Source organism: Belonocnema kinseyi, chromosome 4, assembly GCF_010883055.1.
Source record: "Belonocnema kinseyi isolate 2016_QV_RU_SX_M_011 chromosome 4, B_treatae_v1, whole genome shotgun sequence".
NCBI classification, from domain to species: Eukaryota; Metazoa; Arthropoda; class Insecta; order Hymenoptera; family Cynipidae; genus Belonocnema; species Belonocnema kinseyi.
In genome coordinates, this window is record NC_046660.1 from 60834032 (window position 1) to 60848366 (window position 14335).

General features: G+C 26.5%; 1 protein-coding gene across 1 annotated transcript in view; it reads left to right on the plus strand.

Annotated features, from left to right (window-relative positions):
- LOC117170916 (protein slit) overlaps positions 1-14335 on the plus strand; it is a 68542-nt gene that overhangs the window by 20196 nt on the left and 34011 nt on the right. The window contains exons 7-17 of the mRNA XM_033357963.1: positions 788-951; positions 2810-2881; positions 2975-3046; positions 3123-3194; positions 7706-7849; positions 9681-9844; positions 10158-10308; positions 13082-13228; positions 13334-13405; positions 13630-13701; positions 13792-13955. Of these exons, the coding sequence (XP_033213854.1) occupies positions 788-951; positions 2810-2881; positions 2975-3046; positions 3123-3194; positions 7706-7849; positions 9681-9844; positions 10158-10308; positions 13082-13228; positions 13334-13405; positions 13630-13701; positions 13792-13955 (1294 nt within the window). The remainder of the gene's footprint in view (positions 1-787; positions 952-2809; positions 2882-2974; positions 3047-3122; positions 3195-7705; positions 7850-9680; positions 9845-10157; positions 10309-13081; positions 13229-13333; positions 13406-13629; positions 13702-13791; positions 13956-14335) is intronic.

Consider the following 14335-nt stretch of genomic DNA (forward strand, 5'->3'; position numbering starts at 1 on the left):
ATTTTGGCCTCAATTAGAAGGCAAATAAAGTTTACTCTCAGAAAGCCTAGAATTTCCTGGTCATACATCAAGGGTAATAAAAAGGAGATTTCTATCTCCTAAATTCGATGAATTTATCAGATTCGTGCAAATAAAACTTTTTCCATTATCGTTCTTCTCTCCAGACTTGCATGCCTGAATTGTTTAGACTTCTATGAGGTTTTGTAGTCGCAATAATGTTTCCAGTTGTACTTTAACAGTAGTCACGCCACCCTGCAATCAAACAATGAACTATTTTAGATATTTTATTTGCAGAATTAACTGAAGATACCAATTCTTTTGAAAAATATCTTCATTCGAGAAAAAATATTGCATTTGGTCATACATTCATGTTTTCAAAGGCCTTACACTACCTTACATGATGGCTAAGCGATGTATATGTGGGTCAAGCGACGCGTATGTTAACTAAGCGACGCATATGTGATATAAGCGACGCATATGTAGACAAAGCAATGCATATGTGAGCAAAAGCGGTACATAATTAATTCGGTATTTCAACCGTTTATCGTTTTTTTGTTGGGCTTTCAATTGAAGTTTTATAATTATTAGTTACAAGCGTTACAAGCTTTTATATTTTTTGCCTAAGAAAAGAGAGTATCCCATTCAGAAAAGTAAAATCAAGGCTGCAACGCTTTCCCTCACAAGCGATGCTTATCCCTAGTTTGATTATTCAATTTAAAAAAAATTTTTTTAGATTTGGTTTAAAACTTACTAAATTTAAATTTTCACCAATTTTTTTAAAATTTAGGAACACGATTTCAAGTGCTCTGGCCTAATAGAACGTGCGACTTCTGAATGCAACGCTGAACCACAATGCCCCAATCCTTGTGAATGTGCCAACGGAATCGTCGATTGCAGAGAAAAATTATTGACTAAAATTCCAACCCATTTACCCGAGGACACGACAGAATTGTAAGTGCTTCATAATTGAGTAAGATAATTGCTAAAGTTTTCCAGAGATCATCTACAGACTATTTATTTAATTTTATTTTTTTTGCTGAAAATTAATTTTTTAGACCAAAAAATGAAGTTATTCCGGTTTTGGTTAAAAATTGACATTTTTAAGTGTCGAAAATTCCACTATTTTATTAAAAATTAATTTTTTTTTAATGATTCATAATATTGTTTCAAAATTAATTCCTTCGGCTTAAAATTTTAATTTTTTGTTGAAAATGCGTTTATTTTTGTTTAAATTAGTTGTTTTTTTAACCGGAAATTAAATTGTTCCATGTTTGGCTTAAATTTATATTTTTTAGTTGAAAATTCAAATATTTGGTTACAAATTAACTTTTTCTTTAAAGATTTGGTTCTAAATTTATGTGTAATTTTAAGCATTTGCCTTTCTTGGTAAAAAAATAATCTGTTTGGTTGAACGTTCAACTTTTTGGTTAATTTTTTTTATTTCACAGCTTTAAATGAAAATTTATTTCTTTGTTAAAAAATTTAACTAGTTTGTTGTTAATTCGTTTTATTTTTAATTTTTTTTTGAACTGTAAGTTAAAATATTCCTTTCTTAATTAAACACTTATCTTTTTAGTTGAAAATTTTTTGTTTGTTTGACTTTCTTGGTATAAAATTAGTTTTTTATTTAAAAATTCAACTATTTGGTTAAAACTCATTTTACCAAAAAATATTTTTAAATGTTACAAACCACAGGAAAGTGCAATGTTTATTTGAACTATGATTGTTTATTATATTCTGGTTGAAATTTTTATTTTTTAGTTGCAAATGCATCATTTTATTGAAAATTTAATTGAATTGTTAAAAATCATTTTGGGTGATTTTTTTCTTTATTGACTCAAAAAACTTTCTAGGATGAAAATTCGACTCACCTGTTGATAAATTAGTCTTTCTATTTAAAAAAAAATATATTTCTTGGTAAACAAATAAAATACTTGGATAAAAATTATACTACTGTCTTACAAATTAACTTTTTTTGCTTAAAGCTGCTTCATTTTAGTTAAAAAATTATGTCTTTGTTTGCAAATTTACCTAATTTCTTGAAAATTCATTTTTTTGGCTTAAAAATTAGTTTATGGAACTTTAAATTAAACCATTCCTTTCTTGGTTAAAAATCAATATATTTTATTTAAAAATTTATATAATATAGTTAAGAATTTAACTGTTTGGTTCAAAATTTATGTAATCTGTTGAAAATTCGTCCTTTTGATAGAAAATTGATCTGATTGGCTTAAAAATGTATCTCTTTTTTCAAAATTTATTTCATGGTTAAGAAGTTTTTTTTGTTGTAGAAAATTAATCTTTTTGCCTGAAATTTCATCGTTTTGATTAAAATTTCAACTATTTCATTAATATGGTTAATTTGGTTAAAAATTTATATATATTTTTGAAAATTCGACTTTGTTGGTAAAAAAGTATGTTGGAAATTTATCAATTTTTGTTTGATAATTTATCTGCTTCGTTTAAAAATAATTTTTTATTTGACTGAAACCTCAATTATTTGATTTCTGGTATGAAAGTGATTTTTATTGGTTGAAAGTTCAATTATTCGATTGTAAAGTCATGTAGTTTGTTGCATTTTTTGTTGTTGTAAAAAATTAATCCCGTTGGTTGAAAAATCTGCTATTTATTTAAAAATTCATTTTCGTTGAAATATTAACTTTCTAATTGAAAATTCGTTTTTTGCTCTTGAAATTTTCTTTTAATTTTTTAATTGACCCATTTTAGTTGAAATTTCAAATATTCGTGGATAAGCAGTTCGATAAAATGTAGAAGAACATTTTTTTTAAATTATTACATCTTTTTACAGACGTTTAGAGCAAAACGAGATCACGGAAATTCCTCCTAAGGCTTTCTCCCCTTACAGAAAGCTACAAAGAATGTGAGTCAAATAGCTTCTATTTTATTCCCTTTTTCATCTAGAATCTAGAGTCTAGAGCAGAAAATAATGAGTTCTTCTGATTTCTCTTTCCAGAGACTTGAGCCACAACAAAATCAAAAAGGTCGCGGCTGACGCATTCCATGGACTCAAGTCCCTTGTCTCACTGTACGTATACAAAAAAAATGCAATTTATATTATCTTTCTGCTAGATTACTTGACTAAAGTATTTCTTTTATTCCAGAGTCCTTTATGGGAACAAAATTACTGAACTACCTAGCGGTATTTTCCACGGGCTAAGTAGCTTACAACTCTTGTAAGTATCTTCAATAAAAATATATATAGAATAATTTCTTCTTTATAAACAGGGCTAGCACAGCCTTATTTAAAATAATTGAAAAGAATTCAAGTGAATTAAAAAGAATTGAAAAGAATTCAAGAGATTTCAAAAGAATTCAAACGAATCAAAAAATTAATTGAAAAGAATTCAAACGAACTTAAAAGAATTCGAAAGATTTTATAAGAATTCAAACGAATTAAAAAGAATATAAACGAATTAGAAATAATTCTAAATGATTCAAAAGAATTCAATGAAAATTGTCAAAACTCGCGTTTGAATTTCAACGAATTCAGAACAAATCCACAACGCTTCAAATTAAAATCAAAATATTGCAAATAAATTGTAAACAAAAAATAAAAAAATTCCATTGATCTCAGGATATTAGAGTATATTCGAAAGAAATCAATGCAATTCAAAAGTATTTTAGAAGAATTTAAAAGATTTCAAAAGAATTCTAGAAAATTCACAAAAATTCTAAAGAATGTAAAAGAAGTTAATTAAAAATACAAGAATTTGTGTTGAATTTACAAATTAATTGAACAAGAAAATCAAAGCTTCCATCGATTTTATGATATTTAATTGAATTTGGAAAAATTCAATACAATTTAAAGGAACTAAAGAAATAAAAAGAATGCACAAAAATACAAACATATTAAAAAGAATTCTAAAGGAATCAACCGAATTCTGAAGAATTTAAAAGAATTTAATGAAATTCATCAGTATTTGCTTTAAATTTCAGCGAATTCAGAATGAATTCGAAAAATTTTAAGGAATTTAAAAGAATTCAATGAAAATTATCAGAATTTACGTAAAATTTTCAAGAATTCAGAATAAATTTACAACGCTTTAAGTTAAATTCAAAAGATTGCAAATGAATTGGATCAAAAATTCCATTGATATCGGGATATAAATGTGTATTTGAAAGAATTCAATGGAATTTAACAAAATTAAAAAGAGTTCAAAAGAAGTCGAAAGACTTAAATGGAAAGTATCAGAATGATAAAGAATTTAAAAGAATTTAATGAAAATTATCAGTATTTGCTTTGAATTTCAGCGAATTCAGAACGAATTACAAAAATTCTAAATAATTTAAAAGAATTCAATAAAAATTATGAGAATTCGCGTGAAATTTCAAAGAATTTAGAATAAATTCACAACGCTTTAAGTTAAATTCAAAAGATTGCAAACGAATTGAATAAACAATTCCATTTATATCGGGATATAAATGTGTATTTGAAAGAATTCAATGGAATTTAATAAAATTAAAAAGAGTTCAAAAGAATTCGAAAAATTTAAATGGAAATTATCAGAATTGTAAAGAATTTAAAAGAATTTACTGAAAATGATCAGAAATCGCGTTGAATTTCAACGAATTTAGGATAAATTTAAAGCGCTTAAAGTTAAATTCAAAAGATATGGAAATGAATGTAAAAAATCAAAAAATCCCATTGACTTCTGAATATTAGAGTAAATTCGAAAGAATTCAATGAAATTAAAGAAAATTTGAAAATAATTTAAAAGATTTCAAACGAATTTATAGGAATTCTAAAGAATTTAAAAATGTAAATTATAATAATTTGCGTTAGAATTCAATAAATTTAGAGTAAATTCAAAACTCTTCAAGTAAAATGTAAAAGATTGCAAATGAATTAAAACATTTTAAAATTCCATTGATTTCAAGATATTGGGCATTTTGGAAGAATTCAATAGAATTCAAAGGAATTAAAAACAGATATGTATAATTCAAAAGAATACAAACGAATTAAAAAGAATCTAAAAGAAATCAACGGAATTATAAAGAATTTAAAAGAATTTAATGAAAATTATTCAAATTCGCGTGGAATTTCGACGAATTCGGAATAAATTTGAACGCTTTAAGATAAATTCAAAAGATATTCAAATAAATTTAAAAAAAGGCTATTGAAAAAAATTTTTTAATTTCATCTATTTCAAGATATTAGAGAGAATTTGGAATAATTTAATAGAATTCAAAGGAATTAAAAATATATACAAAAATTAAAAGGATACAATACAATAAAAATGAATTCAAAAGAATTCAACATAATTGTAAATAATTTAAAATAATTCAATGAAAATGATCAGAAATCGCGTTGAATTTCAACGAATTCTGGATAAATCAAAAATTGTTTCGAAGAATTCGAAAGATTTCAATGGAAATTATCAGAATATACGTTGAATTTCAGCGAATCCAGAACAAATTTAAAACGTTTTAAGATGAATTCAAAAGATATACAAATTAATTGAAAAAATTTCATTGATTTCTGGATATTAGAGTAAATTCAAAATAATTCAATGGAATTACAAAGAATTTAAAAAGATTTCAAAAGAATTCTGAAAAATTCAAAAGAATTATAAAGAATTTAAAAAAGTCAATCAACGTGATAAGAATTTATGTTGAATTTCAACGAATTCAAAACAGACTTCTAAAGAATTTAAAAGAATTTAATGAAAATGATGAGAATTTGCGTTGAATTTCAGCGAATTCAGAACAAATTGAAAAGAGTTTAAAAAAATTCAATGAAAATTATTAGAATTCGCGTTGCATTTCAACGAATTCAGAATAAATTTAAAATGCTCCAAGTTAAATTAAAAATATTGCAAATGAATTGAAAAAGAAATAGAAAAATTCCATTTATCGTAGGATATTAGTGTAAATTCAAAAGAATTCAATGCAATTTGAAAAAATTAAAATTAATTCAAATGATTTCTAAAAAATTCAAAAGAACACAAACGAATTAAAGAGAACTCTAAAGTAATCATACGAATTCAAATAGTCAGTTAAAAATATGAGAATTTGCGTTCAATTTCAACGAATACAAAATAAATTAAAAATGCTTGAAGTAAAATTCAAACGAATCCAAAGGAACTAAAAAGAGTTTTAAAAAATCAAAAGGATATAAGCGAATTCAAATGAATTCTAAAAAAAAATCAACAGAATTCTAAAGAGTTTAAAAGAATTTAATGAAAATTATCAGAATTTGTGTTGAATTTTAGCGAATTCAGAATAAATTCAAAACGCTTTAAGTTAAGCTTAAAAGATTGCAAATGAATTGAAAAAAGTCCAATAATTTCAGAATACTAGAGTGAATTTGAAAGAATTCAATGGAATTCTAGATACTTTCATAAAATTCCTATGAATTTTAAGTATTTAAAAGTTAAAAAATACATTAAAAATATATTTTAAAGTATTTAAGATGAATTCAAAAGAAATCAAAGGAATTTATAAAAATTCAAAACAATTTTTAAAAATCGGGATGAATTATAATGAATTAGTAACTAAAAATTCAAAAGTAAAAAAATTTCCACTGAATTGAGTAAAGAAGGCGATCAACAGAATACAGGGTGAATTGAAAAATTCTCGTTACGAGTAAAGTAAAATAAAGTAAATTGAAAAAATTTTATAAATCAAAAAAACTTCCATTAAATGTAGGTAGACTTAGTTTAGTACGTTTAAAGAATATTTTAAGGAATTCGGAATGATTAAAAAAAATCAAAGGAAAAAAATCCAAAGAATTCAAAAGAATTTAGGATAAATTATTAAAAATTCAAGGAGAAGTCCAAATTAATTGAAAAAAATTATAAATCCTAAAAATTCCATACATTTCAATAACATTTAAGTGAAGTGATAATTCAAGGTATTTCAATAGAAGTTGATGAAATTCATAAGCATTGAAGAAGAATTAGAATTAATTCAAGTGAATAGAAAAACATTTTTTAAATCCATAAAAAATCCATGGAATTCTGGGGCATTTACTTCAGTGACTTTAAAGTAAATTTGAAAAAAAAATTAAGGATAAATTTTAAATAATTCAAAGAAATTAAAAAAGAGAACTCAAAAGAAATTAAAAGAATTTAGGATCGATTAAAAGGAATTCAGGGAGAATTTCGTATGTATCCCAACACATTCAGTATTAATTTAAAAAAATTTAAGTGTACAGAACAATATTTTTCAAATCCAAGAAATACATTGAATTCATATAGATTTTATTTAGTGGATTTAGAATAAATTTTAAATAACTTAGGATGCATTCAAAAGAAATCAAAGGAATTAAGAAAAATTGAATAACTCACAATGCATTCCTTGGTTTCTTTGCGTTAATGGATCGCAAGAAATGACCAAAATGATCTTTTCATTGAAAACGTTACTTATCTTTAAAAAAGTAACTTACATTTCAGTGTGGCAGCCCTAAATTAAATTCATTCTTTGTTACCTCTCTAATTGTAAATAATTTATTAATTTTCCTACTGAAAATTGAAATGAAGGATTAGAGGTCAGACGAAAAACGAAAAAAAAAAAATTCTTTGGAATTTTTGGAATCTTCTTTAATTCGTTCGAATTCCTTTGAATTTTTTAAAATTCTTTTGTATTATTTTTAATTCTTTTCAATTCTATTGAATTCTTTTGGATTTTCTTGAGTTCTTTTGAATTCTATTTAATTTTCTGGAAAAAATTACGTTTGTTCAAGACTGTTGAACGCCAATGAAATTTCCTGTATTCGAACGGACCTGTTTCGAGACCTGACTAGCCTCACACTATTATCCCTTTATGACAACAATATTCAGTCTCTCAGCAACGGAACCTTTGCTCATCTACGTAGCATCAACGTCATGTAAGTATAATTATACCCCAATTTCTTCCTAAATGACCGCGAAACTCGGCTTTGGTAACTTACCGGCATCGAAAACATTCAACAGCTGAAGTGGTTCGTGTCCGTACTTAGTTTCTAGAAACTCAGGACGGACACGAACCACTTTAGCTTTGATTTTATATTTTTTACTTGGAAATTTAAATATTTTGTCAAAAATTTGCCTTTTTGTCTTGAAAATTCAATAGCTGAGATGAAATTTTCCTTTTATCCTAACTTAAACATCTTTTTCATTCAATAATTCATCTCTTCTAATGGAAATTTTATCTTTTTTTGTTTTGTTAAAAATGCAACTATTTAGATAAAAAATAATCTCTCTTGGTTAACGATTTCACTGTTTGGTTTAAAATTCGTCTCTACTGATTGAATTCAGCCATTTTTGTATTAAATAAAAATATTTTCTGCTTTTAATATTGAAGAGTAAATTTTTTGTTTCACAAATTCATCTTTTTAAAATTAAAATGAACTTTTTTTAAATTTAAAATTGAAACAACTTAGATGAAAGTTAAACTTTGTTATAAATTAATATTTTGTTGTTACGGAGGATTTATCATTTTTATTCTTATCTTCCTTCTCCGCATCCTCCTCCTCATCCTTATCCTCTTCCGCATCCGCCTCGTCATCCTTGTCCTCCTCCTCCGTATTTACCTCCTCATCTTCTTACTCTCTTCCTTCGCATCCTCTTCTTCATGCTCGTCCTCCCGCTCCTTATTTACCTTTGCAGCCTCCTCCTCATTCTTATTTCCCTCCTCTGCATCCTCACCCTTTCCTTCCTCCTTCTTCTCCTTCAACTCCTCGTCATTCTGATACGCCTCCGCACCCTGCTCCTCCTTCTCCTTATTCGCCTCCTGTTCTTACCCTCCACCTTAGCATCCTTTGCATCCTCCTCCTCTTTCTCCTTATTCACCGTTGCATCCTCCTCCTCATCCTTATTCCCTTCTTCCGCATCCTCCTCCTCTGCACCTTCCCCCTCATGTTCCTCCTTATTCTTGTTCACATCATCGCCATTCTTAGCCGCCTCCTCAGCCACCTCGTTATTCATCCTTATTCACCTCCTCATTTTCTTACACTCCTCCTTCGCATCCTTCATCCTCTTCCCTCTTCTCCTTATTCAAATTTGCCTCCTCATTATCCTTATTCCCCTCCTCCGCATACTCCTCTTCATAATTATTCTTCACCTCCGCAACCTCTCCCTTATCTTCCTCCTTCATCTTATTCACCTCCTCGTCATTCTTATCCGCCTCCTCATCCTTATCCTCCTTCGTCCTTATTTTTATCATTTTTATCCATTTCCTCACCCTCTTCCTCCTTCATCCTTATTCAACTCCTCATCTTCTTACATTCTTACCTTCAAATCGTCCTTTTCATCCTCCTCCTCGGTATTCACCTTTGCATCCCCCTCTTCATCCTTGTTCACCTCCTCAGTACCCTCCTCCTTATCATTATTCTTCTCCTCTGTACCTCCCTCTTGTCTTCCTTCTTCTTCTTGTTCACTTTTTTGTAATTATTATCCTTAGTCTCTTCAACCTCCTTCTCCTTATTAACATTTGCATCCTCCTCCTTATCCTTATTCACCTCCTGCGCTTCCTCCTCCTTATCATTATTCTCCTCCTCCACACCCTGTCCCTAATCGTTCTCCTTATTCACCTCCTCATCATTTTTATCCTCCTCCACATCCACCTTCTCTTTCTCCTTCTTTGCATTCTCCTCATCCTCCTCCTTCTAGTACTCCCAGCCTTCGGTTCTTCCGTTTTCCCGAAACAGAATCATTGAATCGAATAAAAAATATTTTCAGGCACCTGGCGAGAAATCCTTTCATTTGCGACTGCAATCTGCGTTGGCTGAGTTCTTACCTACACACGCACAAAATAGAAACTTCCGGGCCGAGATGTGAGTCTCCGAAGAGATTAAACAATAGGAAGATCGACTCGATTCGGGACGAAAAGTTCAAATGTAAGGGTAAGCACGATTCGACTTCTGGTATCTCTTGATTCTACGACAGGATGAACTCAGGTCGGTAATTCGAACCCCTTCTCATCAAAATCCTTCACTCAAATCATCTTCATGTTCATCTTCATCTGATGAATTTTTTCCAATATAAAGAAGCAAAAACACTTTTCTGTGAGCAATTTTCATCTCATGTAAATCCGGCACCTGCAGTAACTGACAAACATTAATTGTTGAAAATTCAGTAACATCCTGTCGTCAAAGTATAGCTAGGAAAATACACTTTGAATAATTTTCTCATCGGATTTTAATCTCTTTGTCTCAGGTGACGAAGAACTTTTGACAAAAAGAGCTGGAGAATGCATTCTTCCCGGACCTTGTCCATCGCCCTGCATTTGCTCTGGAGCCACTGTCGATTGTTCCGGAAAGAAATTGACTTCAATACCAAAGGATCTACCAATATACACATCTACTTTGTAAGATACATTTTCAAATTTTCCATTTAAGTGATTTTCGAAAAATTAATTTTTGTTAATTTGGAATAAATTTTAAAGAATTTGAAAAAATCAAAAGAATTTCATTCATTTAAGTAAAATTGAAGTAAATTAAAAAAAATTCAAGGGAGTTCAAGAGAATTTTATTCAATTTATAAAAATTCAAAAGAATATAATTTAAAATATTGTTAAATAAGAAATGTCTTTAGCTAATTAAGTAAAATGGAGGTAAAGAGAATTTAGTATAAATTAAAAAAATTCGAGAGATTTCTAAATGATTTTATTTTTAAGACTTCAGGATAAATTGATGAAAATTTAGGTCGAATTCCAAATGAATTTTTAAAAATTATAAAATTCCATTAAAACAAATACAAGAGGTTTCCAAAGAATTACCTTTTTGCATTTTAAGAAAAAACAAAAAGAATTTTGGTAGAGTTCAGAATGAATTTAAAAAAAAATTTAATTGATTTCAGTAAAATTGAATTAAATTTGGAAGAATTCAAGGAAATCCAAGAGACTTTGATTAAATTTATAAGATTTTGAACAAATATAATTCAAATTTCTTTTAAATTAAAAAAATTTGTAATGGAATTCAGGGAGAATTAGGACGAATTCTAGAGATTTCAAAAGAATTACATTAATTTAAGAATTCAGAAATTTTGTGGAAGAATTCAGGAAAAACTTTAAGTGAATTAAAATGAATTTAAAAAAATTAAAATTTTAATCGTTTTTAGTAAAATTGTAATTAAATTAGAAGAATTCAAGAGAATTTCATTCAATTCATAAAAATTCAAAAGAATATAATTGAAAATATTTAAAAATAAAAAATGTCTTTATCTAATTAGGTAAAATGAGGATAAAGAGAATTTAGGAACATTTTTTTAAAAATCGGGAGATTTCCAAACAGTTAATTTTATTTTTAAGATTTCAGGACTAATTGATGAAAATTTAGGTAGAATTTCAAATGAATTTAAAAAAAAATTATTCTATTGATTTCAGTAAATTGAAGTGAATTCAGAAGAATTCAAAAGACTATCATTAAATTCATAAGAAAGTGGAAAAATATAATTGAGAAATTGTTAAAATAATATAATTTTTCATATAATTGTGTAAAATATGGCGAACAGAATTAAGAGAAAATTAAAACAAATGCAAGTGGCTTCTGAAGAATTAAATTTTATTTTTATTTAAGGAAAAACAATAAGAATTTAGGGAGAATTCGAAACGAATTTGAAAAAATCTAATTGATCTCAGTAAAATTGAATTGAATTCAGAAGAATTCAAGGAAATCTAAGAGATTTCGATAAAATTTATAAGATTTTGGAAAAATATAATTGAAAATTTCTTTTAAATCAAACAAATTTTTAATGGAATTCAGGGAGAATTAGGACAACTTATATGGATTTCTAAAGAATCACGTTTTTTTAGAATTCAGGGAAAATTCCAAATGAATTCAAATGAATTGAAAAGAATAAAAAAATAAAATTGTTTTTAGTAAAATTAAAGTGAATTTAGAAGAATTTAAGCAAATTTAAGAAACTTTTGTTAACTCCATAAGAATTTAAAAGAAAATTGTTCAAATAACAAATTTCTGTATCCAATGATGTAAAATTCTAAATAAATCTAAAAATGCCATTGTTTTCAGTAAAATTCAAGTAAATTCAGAATAATTCACGGAAACTCCAGAGATTTTCATTACATGCAGAAGAATTTCAGAAAGTTTAATTTTTAAAATGCACAAAATAAAAAATGTCCATCTAATTGATTAAAATTGGGCGAAAAAAAATTCAGGGAGAATCAAAACAAATTTTAAAGATTTGTCAACAAATATTTTTTTTTGAATTCAGGATAATTTAATAAGAATTCTAAATTAATTAAAATGAATTTAAAAAAAAAAACTAAAGTTACATTGATTTAAATCAAGTTGAAATGAATTTTCAGTTCTCAATTTAAAATTAAACCAAATTTTTAAGATAAAAAATTTTACAAATAATTAAATAAAGTGGGTTGGTATAGAAATTAGGTGTAGTTCTACATAATTCTATTTTATCAAAAAATAAATAATTTTAAGTACGAATAAAACCATTGCATTAAATAAAATAAAAGTAAATTTATAGGAATTTTAGGAAAATGAGAAAAATTCAATGCAAATCATAAAAATTCAATTTAACTTTATATAAAAAAATTGAAGTGAATTAAAAGCAATTTTTCAACAGTTAAAAACTGTATTGAATTTATTAAAGTTTCATTGATTTCAGAAAAATCAAAGTAATTTTAGAAGTCAAGTTGAGTTAAAAAAATTTTAGGTTGAGCAAAAAAAATTAATTTTCTTAATCCATTAAACTGACTAGAATAAATTTAGAAGAACTAAATCCAATTCAAAAGAATTTATAAAGAATTTTAAACGATTTAAAAGAAATCAAATTCTTTGAGAAAAAAAATTAATAAAAAAATCCCGCATATTTCACGGGATTCCAATGGATTTATAGAGAACTTTAAAAAAAAACAATTTAAAATTATTTTGTAGATTTTGAAAGATTTAAAAAAATACCAGTTTTTCAGGAATTTTAGAAATTTAAAGAAAATTCATAAGATTTAAAAGTTAATTATAAAGTTTCCATTCCATTTATGCCACTATTGAAATTATTTTTTATCTCTGAATTAAGACAGAGCCCTAATTTTAAAAATTTCTAATTTCTAAAATAATTCTTAAAAATAAAATTTTTTAAATCCATTTCACATCTCAAATTTTCAGAATACTAAGAAATAACGAACTAGATAAGATAAAAGCTGACGGCCTTTTCGAGAAACTGCCAGACTTGCAACATTTGGATTTAAGGAAAAACAAAATTACTCGAATTGAAGCTTCTGCTTTCCAAGGAGGTCACAAAATCTCCGAATTGTAAGTCGCATTCAAAATACAAAATATATGATACAAAATTTAATTATTATTTTATTTTTATTATTATAAATACAATATAAAAATATTTTTTCTCAACATTTTTAGACTCTTATCTGAGAATAAACTGAGAGAAGTGCATAACAAAATGTTCACTGGCTTGTCAAGTCTCAAAAGCCTGTAAGTAAATTGTTTAATAAATAAATATAAGTTAAATTTAAAAATATAATTTCATCATAAAAGTTTATATTTTTAAAAAATGGAAATGTCTTGGAAAAATTTCAAGCGGTATTATTTTATCAATTTGATTTATAAAGTTTTCATGATAAATTTTTAAAAAATTGAAATATTTTAATCATCTCACCGAATTTTTAAATCAAATTTGTATTATTTTTATTTATTAGAAACGTCGATTCGAACGTAATCACTTGTATAATGCCTGGAGCCTTCGATGGATTGCCGCATTTACGATCCATGTGAGTAGTTTAATTTCAATTTTAAAATTCTAATTTGATTTCTGTTGATAACATTTTTTTAATTTTAATTAAAAAATATATATTTTTTAGAAACATGCAAGGAAATCCTTTGTCTTGCAATTGTCATCTTGCGTGGTTTGCGGAATGGTTGCGAAAACGCGACATCACGAATGTCACTGGAAGTTGTCACGACCCCCCAAGGCTGAAAAATGCAGTTATCAGAGACATTCCTCATCATGAATTCAAATGCAACAGTAAGAAAATTATTTTATCCTAATATAATTATTAACGATAACAAGGATTTTGCAAAAAAAACAACATTTTTTTAAAAATCTTACCCCCTTATTTAGCCCCAAAGTGTGAAAACTTTAATAAATCGTTCAATTCCGGAAAGAATAAAAATTGAAGAATTTTCTATCGTAAATCTTTGAACTTTGACTACTTTATCTAACAAACGTTCAAAGTTAATTTATTTTATACTATAAATATTCCAAATTAATGAATTTTTCATTGTAAATATTAAATGTGGAAGAATTGTTTTTTAATTAAATATTAAAAATAATGCTAGTTCTTAATTTGTACAATTTATGATTTAAAATTATGCAAATTTAGTTATTTATTTAATTAAATTATT